Raw genomic sequence first — 11,255 nt, 5'->3', positions numbered from 1 at the left:
CAATCAATTCTAGCCATTAATATAAACAAATAAATAATTTTCTAAAAATGCAAATATATAGTTTAATTTTTGATAATTCAGCTTTACTTAGATTACCACACCTTTTATTCTAAGAGGCATCATGTGACCATTACTAGAACAGGGACAGAAAAACTAGATTATAAACTGGTACTAATTTTGTACAAAAGGATGATGAAAATCTTCAAAAAGATCATTATGTTATGATAATTTCCCCAAATGTTGCAGATGTGAGAGCTTTCTCTCTCCTCAACAGTAGAGAGAAATAGGAAGTAGGAAAAATAGGAGGTAGGCTCTGCTCCCCATCATGTCCTGACTTCAAACTGCACAGACAAATAGCGTTATTGAGTGTGAACCTGAGCTCCTGTTGCACACACCTGACATGCCCCAGGATCCCTCATAGGCTCACAGCACCATCCTCTCCCTGCCCAATCAGCCAGCCTCCCCCTACCAGGTCTACCGTGTATGCAATCCTAATGTCCTTTTGTTTTTTTTTTTTTTTTTTGAGACGGAGTCTCGCTCTGTCGCCCGGGCTGGAGTGCAGTGGCCGGATCTCGGCTCACTGCAAGCCGCGCCTCCCGGGTTCACGCCATTCTCCTGCCTCAGCCTCCCGAGTAGCTGGGACTACAGGCGCCCGCCACCTCGCCCAGCTAGTTTTTTGTATTTTAGTAGAGACGGGGTTTCACCGTGTTAGCCAGGATGGTCTCGATCTCCTGACCTCGTGATCCGCCCGTCTCGGCCTCCCAAAGTGCTGGGATTACAGGCTTGAGCCACCGCGCCCGGCCGTCCTTTTTGTTTTATTACCTGCCCCCCGCCATCTTTCTTGAGATGTGATTAACAAATACAAATTTTACATATTTAAGGTGTGCAATGTGATGATTTGGTACACTGCAATCACAGTAATTAACATATCCATCTCCTCATGTAGTCACCCTTTGTGTGCGTGCGAGGACACTTAAGATCTACTCTCTTCCCACATTTTAAGTATCTGATTCAGTATGATTAACTATAGTCACCATGCTGTACATTAGATCCCAGCATGTATTCATCTAGTAACTGAAGGTTTGTACCCTTTGACCAACATCTTTGATTTCCCCTGTGCTTCCCATTCACTGATAACTACTATTCTATTCTCTGTTTCTGTGTGGTCTACATTTTTAGATGCCACAGATAAGAGATATCATGCAGATTTTTCTTTCTCTGTCTGGCTTATTTTACTAAGAGTAATATCCTCCAGGTTCATCCATGTTGTCACAAATGACAGGATTCCTTTTTTTTTTTTGAGACTGTGTCTTGCTCTGTCACTCAGGCTGGGAGTGCAGGGGCTCCATCTTGGTTCACTGCAACCTCCTTCTCCTGGGTTCAAGCGATTCTCCTGCCTCAGCCTCCCAAGTAGCTGAGATTACAGGCATGCACCACCACACCTGGCTAGTTTTTGTATTTTTAATGGAGATGGGATTTGGCCAGGCTGGTCTCGAACTCCTGACTTCAGGTGATCCGTCCACCTCAGCCCCCCAAAGTGCTGGGATTACAGGCGTGAGCCACTGCCTCCAGCCAGGATTCCTTCATAAGGCTAAATAATATTCCTCTGTGCGTGTGTGTGTGTATGTGTGTGGGTGTGTGTACAAACACACGTCACATTTTCTTTACCCATTTACCCACCATGGGCACTAGGTTGACTCTGCTATCTTGGCTATTGTGAATAATGCTGCAATGAACATAAGAATGCAGACAGCTCTTTGAAATGCTGATTCATTTACTTTGGTGCTTATTTTACTGAGCATAGTGTCCTCCAGGTTCATCCATGTTGTCACAAATGACAGGATTACAGGCTTGCCCACCACGCCCAGCTAATTACAGGCTTGCACCACCACGGACAGCTAATTTTTTGTATTTTTAGTAGAGATGGGGTTTCAGTGTGTTGGCTAAGCCGATCTCGAATGCCTGACCTCAGGCGATCCGCCCGCCTCAGCCTCCCAAAGTGCTGGGATTACAGGCATGAGCCATTGTGCCCAGCCAGTATTCCTTCTTAAGGCTAAATAATATTCCTCAGGGTGTGTGTATGTGTGTGTGTGTGTGTGTGTGTGTGTGGACGCGCGCCCGTGCGCACGCACACGCAGTGTGAGGCAGTGTGAGGAGTGGGAGTAGGAGAGTGTGCTAATGTGATTCCAGATCACATTAATCGCAGGAGCCAGTAGATGGAGCAGGCCGAGGGAGGCGAGGTGGGATGTGGAGAGAGAATGTGGAAACCATGAAGGACCTTCTCATCTACAATATACAGGGGTTCCCCTTCTCCCCTTGCTAGATCTTGACTGTTAGAGAACAGCCATTCTAACAGGTGGGCCTACATCCCATTCTGCATTGGCCTCTAGCCCTTCCATCCGGTCCCCTCGGAATCACTCCCCTTCTCCAGTTCTTCTCACTATACTTTTCTGGCTTCTTGCCTCAGCTAGAACACGCCTGAGAAATGAACAGCTTGAAGAGCTCCCATTCAAATAAAACGCCCTTCCTGTGACCTTACACTCCATGCTCACTCTTGCCTGAACTCTCACTGCCTGTCTCACTCAAGAACTCCTAATTGGGCACAGTTGCTCCTTCCTGTAATTCCCTCCTTTTGGGAGGCTGAGGCAAGAGGATCGCTTGAACCCAGGAGGCTGAGGTTGCAGTTAGCTGTGATCACACCATGGCACTCCAACCTGGGCAGCAAAGCAAAACCCTGTCTCAGGAAAAAATAAAGAGCTGCTGGTCTTCATTTCTTCACTCCCCATTTCCTCTTTAACAGAGCCACCTGGCTTCTGCCCTGCATGTTACCAAAACCTCTTTAGCTGAAGCTGATAACTTTGGCCAGTGACTCCTGCACAACAGACCTTGAGCCCCCCTTTCAGTACTTAGTGACAGCGCTCTCAGATGACACAGTTGACAGGGCCCTCCATGGTTTCCACACCCCCTCTCTCCTATCCCACCTCTCCTCCCTCAGCCTGCTCCATCTCCTGGCTCCTGGGATTGATGTGACCCAGAATCATGTTGGCATATCCTCCTCTTCCCACTCCTCACACTACCTTACCAGTCACCTCAAGCCAAGATATTAGATCAAAATCTACCTCCTTCCCCGGTCTGGCCTCTGAGTTCTAGATGTCTGTTCTAGATGCCTGGGGACCAGAACCTGGATGTCACACGAGAATTTTACATTAAATATGATCATCCCTTAACTAATCACTGCTTTCCCATTCCACAAACACCTACTCTTCCTGACCTGTCTTTACAAAGAATCACATGCTGGATCCCCTGACTGGACCCTCCTGGTCATCTCAGCACCTGCTTCCTCTTCCCCATCCAGCAACCAATCCAGACCCTCCTCCTGGACATCTCTCAAGTTTGTCCTCTGCTCAACACATCCTCTGCTTTGGGCTCAGTTCAGCTCTCTCACTGGCTCTCACCTGGCTGGTTTAGAATGCTCAATGACTGTCCCTGCCTGCAGACCTACCCTCTCAGCTCACCTCTCATGTGACCATCCATGCCTCTGATGCCATCTTTGCTAATAACCTCCTGTGGGTTCTCACTGCTTCCAGGTAAAGCAGTGCTTCCTAGACACGACACCCAAGGACCTCCCGACCTGTTCCCTTATCTTCCACCCTGTGTGCTCCCCAAAAAGCTTCAGTGTCTCCAACATACCCTGCATCACACCACACAGACACACACCACACAGACATGCCCCACCCCTCCCCACAGCACTCTGCCTGAAACATCCTCCCTCTGCCTCCTTCCCCAGGGCCACTGCCTGTGGTCTTGCAGGTCATGCATCTCAGCTCTGGGTGCACCATGGGCATGTAGTATGATGTTGGGGTACTCTGAACTTTCATGTGCATGACCTCAAAAACTATGTGACAGCCCACACTCCCCTTGTTGCCTAAACTCCTGGTCATCCTTCAAGAATAATATTTCTCAAGGGTGGTCTGAGGACCCCAGCAAAATAACTATGTAAGGTGCCTTCTAAAAACAGTGCTTCCTGCCAGGCACAGTGGCTCACACTTGTAATCTCAGCACTTTGGGAGGCCAAGATGGGAGGGTTGCTTGAGCCCAGGAGTTCAAGACCAGCCTCGGCAACATACCCAGTCTCTACAGAAAACAAAAACAAAAACAAAACAAACCAGTGTTTCTGGACCCACAGAATCAGAATAGTTGAGGAATGAATGAAAAGGCAGGAAGAAAACAATAATGGTGTTGTTTGTGATTATGGGTGCTGAAAATCTCCATGTCCTCGTGTAATCATGACAAGAAGTCAATGACTTTAACAAATGCAGAGACTGAGGCTCAGAAAGGTTAATTAACTTTCTTCAAGGTCAAACAGCTAGTAAATAGAAAATGCAGCGTTTGATTCTAGGTCCTTAAAACTTTAAAGTCCAACTACCTGCCTATACCCTGCTGTAATGGTTAATGTTTAAGTGTCAACTTGACTGAACTAAGGAATACCTAGAGGGATGGTGAAGCACCACTTCTGAGTGTGGCTGTGAGGGGGTTTCCAGAGGAGACTGGTGTCTGAGTTTGGTTTGATCTTCTCCACCCTAGGAGTAGATCCATTATGTTTATGACATTATGCTGCTTGGACCTTTATGAGCATGAAGTAGCAACTACTACGGACTTGTTGGTAAGTAATTTGCATGTCAGAGGGTGGAAAATAAATCCAATCAAAATTTAAGGGCCTTCTACCTCTGAAATTTCTAGGAGTCCAGTGGTATGGAGCTTGTTGATATATCCCTTGTAAGGTGAAGGTTAAGTTGTTGCACCTGGTCCCTTCTACAGCCAAGAAAAAGGCACACTGCCTAGTGGGCCTACTTGGATTTTGGAGTCAACATATTCCTCATTTGGGTGTGTTACTCAGGCTCATCCACCAAATGACTGAAAAAGCCGCTAGTTTTGAGTAGAACCCAGAATAGGAGAAGGCTCTGCAACAGGTCCAGGCTGCTGTGCAAGCTGTTCTGCCACTTGGGGCCATACGATCCAGCAGATCCAATGGTGCTTGAGGGGTCAGTGGCAGATAGGGAGGGTATAGGAGAATCACAGCAGAGGCTCTTAGGATTTTGGAGCAAGGCCCTGCCATCATCTGCAGATAAGTACTCTCCTTTTGACAGATAGCTCTTGGCCTTGGTAGAAACTGAATGCTTGACCATGGGCCACCAAGTTACCACACAACCTGATCTGGCTATCATGAACTGGGTGTTATCTGATCTACCAACCCATAAAGTTGGGAGTGCACAGCAGTGTTTCATCTTTAAATAGAAGTAGTATGTACATGATCAGGCCCAAGCAGGCCCTGCAGACACAAGTAAGTTACATGAAGTGGCCCAAATGCCCATGGTTTCTCTCTCTTTGCCTGTACCTGTGGCCTCATGGGAAGTACCCTATGATCAGCTGAAGAGGAAGAGGAGGCCAGGTCCTGATTCACAGATGGTTCTGCACAATATGCAGGCACCATCTGAAAGTGGACAGCTGCAGCACTATGGCCCCTTCCTGGGACATCCCTGAAGGACACGGGTGAAGGGAAATCTTCTCAGTGGGCAGAACTTCAGGCAGTGCACCTGGCCATGCACTTTGCATAGAAGGAGAATGGCCAGACATGTGATTATATACTAATCCATGGGCTGTATCCCATGGTTTGGCTGGATGGTTAGAGATTTGGAAGGCACATGATTGGAAAATTGGTGACAAAGAAATCCTAGAAGAGGGTATGTTGATAGACCTCTCGTGTGGACAAAGGATGTGAAGATATTTTTGGCCCATGTAAATGCTCACCAAAATGATCTCTGCAGAGGAAGCCTTTAATAATCAGGTGGTTAGGATGACTTGTTCTGTGGATATTGTCAGCCTTTTTCCCTAGACACCCCTGACATGCTCCAGTGTGCTCATGAACAAGGTGGCCATGGTGGCAGGGATGGAGGTTATGCATGGACTCAGCAACATGGACTTCCACTCACCAAAGTCAACCTGATTACAGTCACCCACTGAAAACCCAATCTGCCAGCATCAGAGACCAAAGATGAGCCCGAAGATGGCACTATTTTCTGAGTGATCAGTCAGCTATCTGGGGGCAACTTGACTACATTGGGCCTCTTCCATCATAGAAAGGGTAGCATTTTGTCTTTACTGGAATAGACACTTACCAAGTACTACAATACTGACACTTACTGGAATAGACACAAGGATATGGATTTGCCTTTCCTGCATGCAATGCTTCTGCCAAAACTACCATCTGTGGAGTTATAGATGCCTTAACCATCATCATGATATTCCACACAGCATTGATTCTGACCAAGAAACTCACTTTGTAGGCAAAGACATGTGACAATGGGCTCATGCTTATTGAACTCACTGGTCTTACCATCTTCCCCATTATCCTGAATCAGCTGGCTTTATAGAACAATGGAATGGCCTTTTGACATTGCAGTTACAGCACCAGCTAAGTGACAGCATTTTGTAGGGCTGAGGCAAGATTCTCCAGAAGGCTGTATACGCTCTGAATCAGTGTCTAGCATATGGTCCTGTTTCTCCCATAACCAGGGTTCGTGGGCTCAGGAATCAAGGGGTGAAAATGGGAGTGACACCACTCGTCATTATCCCTGGTGATCCACTAGTAAAATTTTTGCTTCCTGTTCGCACAACTTTATGCTCTGCTGGCCTAAAGTTCTTAGTTACAGAGGGAGGAATGCTTCCACCAGGAGACACAACAATGATTCCATTGAACTGGGAGTTCAGGCTGCCACCTGGCCACTTTGAGCTCCTTACGCCCTGAGTTGACAGGCTAAGAAGGGAGTTATGGTACGGACTGGGGTGATTAACCGGACTTCCAAAAGGAAATTGGGCTACTACTCCACACTGCAGGTAAGGAAGAGTGTGTCTGGAATACAGGAGATCCCTTGGGGCATCTCTCAGCATTAGCATACCCTGTGATTAAGGTCAATGGGAAATTGCAACCCAATTCAGGCAGGACTGACTGCAAATGGCCCAGACCCTTCAGGAATGAAAGCATGGGTCACCCCACAAGGAAAAGTGCCATGACCAGCTGAGGTGCTTGCTGGAGACAAAGAGAATACAGAATGGGTAGTGGAAGGAAGTAGTTACAAATACCAGCTATGACCACATAACCAGTTACAGAAATGAGGACCATGATTGTCATGAGTGTTTCCTCTCATTTGTTAAAAATACATTTGTATGTATATACATATACTAAGCAAATATCTTTGTTTTCATTCCTCTCTCTTATGTAGCATAAGATATTGACTTTATATCGGTATTGAAGTATTGTTAATTTTACATCATATGGGATCTCACGGGAGGAGTAAACATCAATCAAGGACTTGACCTCCTTTCTGGGGCAGGGGTTAATGCATTTTTGGTTGAATGCAGGATAGCTGTATCACGCTGGGTGAACTATGAACTTGTTATTGTCTTTATTTGGAGACCAGGTATGGTTTGAGGAGATGGGTATGGGTGCCAAGTTGACAAGGGGTGGGTTTGTGATGGTTAATTTTAGGTGTCGACTTGACAGGATTAAGGCATAGCTAGAGAACTGGTAAAACATCATCTCTGGGTGTATTTGTTTCCACAGGAGTCTGATGTGTCAGTCAGACTGAGTGGGGAAGATCTGTCCTCAATGTGGGTGGGCACCACCCAGTTGGCTGGGGGCCCAGATAGAACACAAAAAGGCAGGGGAAAGGCAAACTTGTGTCTCTCTTCTTGGAGCTGGGACACCCTCTTCCTCTTGCCCTTGGACATCAGAACTCCAGGCTCTCTGACTTTTGGACTCCAGGACTGAGACTGATGTTCCCTCTGGTTCTTGGGCCTTCAGCCTTGGACTGAGAATTATCCCATGGGCTTTCCTGGTTCTGAAGCCTTCAGATTTGGACTGAGCCATGCTACTGGAATCCCAGCTTGCAGACAACCTGTTGTGGGACTTTTTAGCCTCATAGATATATTTATGATTTCTCATATATATTATTTCTTTTCATCTTATAGACTTTAATCCATAATATAGTTTACTCTACAACTAGAAACTGTGATACACACACATATCTTATTGGCTTTGTGTTTCTGGAGAACCTTGACAAATACAGTTGGATTGTGGTGATTTGGAGGCCATCAACTAAGCCTGGCCTGTAGCTGCACAGTTTCTAGTTCTTGGGTAAACTATATTGTGGATTAAAGTTTACAATATGAAAAGAAATCATTTTCTCTTCTACTTACTTCTTCAGAATTTTAGAAATGGTGATGTGTAATACATTTCTGGTTTCATTTATAGGACTTGAACCTCAAACATGATTGGAATAAGGGCTGGTAGCAGGGGAAGGCAGGAATTTTAATTGGGAAGACAGAAAGATGGTTTTTTGCTGAGACTGAAATTCTTGAAAACACTGAGCAGAGTTACAGGATGGCCTAGATGGAGCCAAGGGTGGCTGGGAGAGCCAGTGAACAGATGAACTGACCCAGCCTGGAGTTGCTTTGGAATCTCAAAGTCTGGATTCAAATCTCAGTTCTTCAAGTTGAGCAAAGAACTTAACCTCCCTGAAATTCAATTTTCTCATTTGTGAAATAGGGACATTACACAATTTCCCTGAAATTTAGTTTTCTCATTTGTAAAATAGGGACATTCTAGGATTTTATGAAGGGTATGAGGATGAAGTAAACCGACACAGGCAAGATGATTTCCATAGTGCCTAGGCCCTACTGTTAGGACTTGTTTCCCTTCAGACCCTGATCAAGCCCAGGTGCCATATGAGACAGGCAAACCTTCTCTGACTTCTCAGGTCTGGAAATCTGCTTTAAAATATGGAATTTTTGTCAAGGTCAGTGGCTCACACCTATAATCCCAGCACTTTGGGAGGCCAAGGGGGGCGGATCACTTGAGCCCAGGAGTTTGAGACCAGCCTAGGCAACGTGGCAAAACCCTGTCTCTGCAAAAAATACAAAAGTTAGTTGGGTGTGGTGATGTGCACCTGTAGAATCACCTGAATCTGGCAAGTGGAGGCTGCAGTGAGAGATGGGGCCACTGCACTCTAGCCTGGGTGATAGGAGTAAGACCCTGTCTCAAAAAACAATCAAACAAACAAAAAAACCCATGGATTTTTGATGCAGTTTGCATTTTAGTTTATTCCATTTCTACTGCTTCGCTCTCTCTGAATCAAATGCCTTATCTCTTTAGGACTGGTAGATGGAGTTTTCTTAGTAGGTAAAAAACTGACTGTTAAGCAAAGGATACACTACATTTAAAAAAGAACATCAGCAACTCCCTAGTGGTCTCGTGGTTAGACAAAATAAGTAAACACATAAATATAACAGCAATGACAATGCAACAGAAAACCTCGGTTATCCTGGGAAAAACTCTTCCCGACACTAGAAATGAACACTTTTTTTAGTGATTAGTTTCATTTACTAAAGAGGGTTCGCTCTTCAAGGAGACAGCAGAACTAAAGGGAGAAGCAATGTGAAAACACTTCAAGGCTATAAACTTACATAAAGGTAAATCTTATCGATAATAAGTACAGAAGATTACACGTTTGATAAGTGAGAGTGTAGCAAGCAGACAAATCTTCCTCTCCTGCCCTTCTTTGCTCTGGCAGGTTCTGGGGCAGAGCTAGGCTCAGCTCACTTTCTGCTCATCCTTGCTGATTTAATTCAATGAGTCGACCTGCAAACACAGCTAGAGTTCCGATGATGCAGACGAGCATGAAGACTCCGAGGAGAATGTGGTCCATCACCATTGCAACGTACTTCCACTCCTCCGCCGCCTGGGAGAGAGGAAAATGTTAGACAGAGTCTCCCTCAGGTGGTTTCTGGACTCACAACGTTTGTGCTTTGCATCATCTAAGGGCCCTTTAATTTGTAGATCTCTAAGTCCTGCCATCCCTTGGCTGACATTATCTTTATTTTTTGAATAGATTATTTACAAAGTGATAACTTACTAAGGTAGTCTAGAGGTGGTCACCAGGGTTCATTTCAGGTCAGTAGCTGCCTGTTGTATGCCACCTACTTGTCAAGTCAAACTCACCATCTGTGCTTATGCATTTGGCCATTTAAACCCAGAGGTGTGGATTTCAAGCCACAAAGCTTACATTGTTAGACTCCTGGTCTGACTTCATGGTCTCTGCGATGTATTTGATGCCCTCGATGGCACTTTTCACCTCGGGGTGTTTGATCAGGGGAGAGTGGAAGCCCATGGGTGGAGGCCCTGGCTTTCCAGAAATGTCGGAGATATCAATGTCTTCTGTAAAAATCTTTTGTCTTGCTTTTCTCTAGATGGTCTTTTCATTGTGGAGAAAAACATGATATTTGGGATAGTGTCGATAAAAACCTAATATAGAAAAGAAATCCATGCATGAGAATTATTGTCCACGAGGAAAGTATAAAACTCTGTCTTTGAACTATCAATGTGATTTGGGGCAGGTCATTCAGTTTTTCTGGGCTTCAGTCTTCTTGTCCTTAAAACAAAAGAACTATACTAGATTTTTTCAAAGATCCCTCTGTATCCTGGGTCCTGTGAAACGGCTATGGTTAACAGTGATGATTCTGCAATGTGAGAAGTTCGCCACCGGAGGGAGCCCATGTGCAGTCATCGACCTGGGGCCACCAATGAGCTTAAAAGCTTCAGGATCCCCTACAGGTATGGAAACTGCCTTAGCAATGTGTCACCCGGATCAAATGGTTAAAGAAGGGGCCCCTCCACTTCAAATATATCCCACAAAACAGCTAGACTGTTTTCTTCTGTTTCCTGTTCCTGAAGAAACTGCAGTACAGGTATTGCCAGGAGCCATCTAACAGCCTTTACAGAAACAGGGACTCTTACTCTCCTCTTAAAAGAGGACATTGTGAGCAGTAGCTTCTTTTGTCAATTTCTGACAAATATTTTACATTCTGCACAAAACATCCTGGACTTTAAGCAGTAGCTTCTTTTGTCAATTCCTGAAAAATATTTTACATTCTGCACAAAAGATCCTGGACTTCAGTGTCTCTGTTAAGTTTTGTCAAAGAAAGACATATTTGAAATGTTAAATTTTCAAATTCAGTAACGTAAATATTTGAGAGCAAATCCTTTACTAAAAGTCACCTTTTGACCCTCTCTCATCAGGAACCCCCCCCCATCTCTAGCCCTCATTCTATTCTCAACAGATGATTTCACCAGCAAAAAATCAGCCAGTCTGTTCACAAATTGGAAAACATACAAAAGAAATCTCGAGAATTTCATGGCA

The 11,255-nt window shown here is 45.2% G+C and overlaps 1 protein-coding gene across 1 annotated transcript in view; it reads right to left on the bottom strand.

Annotated features, from left to right (window-relative positions):
- Nucleotides 1-9,139: 9,139 nt before the first annotated feature.
- CHRNA1 (cholinergic receptor nicotinic alpha 1 subunit) overlaps nucleotides 9,140-11,255 on the bottom strand; it is a 17,147-nt gene continuing 15,031 nt past the window's right edge. Inside the window, 3 exon segments of the mRNA XM_017856956.1 lie at nucleotides 9,140-9,797; nucleotides 10,122-10,288; nucleotides 10,291-10,360. Coding sequence (XP_017712445.1) covers nucleotides 9,666-9,797; nucleotides 10,122-10,288; nucleotides 10,291-10,360 — 369 coding nt within the window. The 3' untranslated portion in view covers nucleotides 9,140-9,665.

The sequence above is a fragment of the Rhinopithecus bieti genome, unplaced genomic scaffold, assembly GCF_001698545.2.
Source record: "Rhinopithecus bieti isolate Rb0 unplaced genomic scaffold, ASM169854v2 scaffold_43749, whole genome shotgun sequence".
NCBI classification, from domain to species: Eukaryota; Metazoa; Chordata; class Mammalia; order Primates; family Cercopithecidae; genus Rhinopithecus; species Rhinopithecus bieti.
Note: the sequence above shows the minus strand (reverse complement) of the source record. Positions and strands in the feature narration are given on the sequence as shown.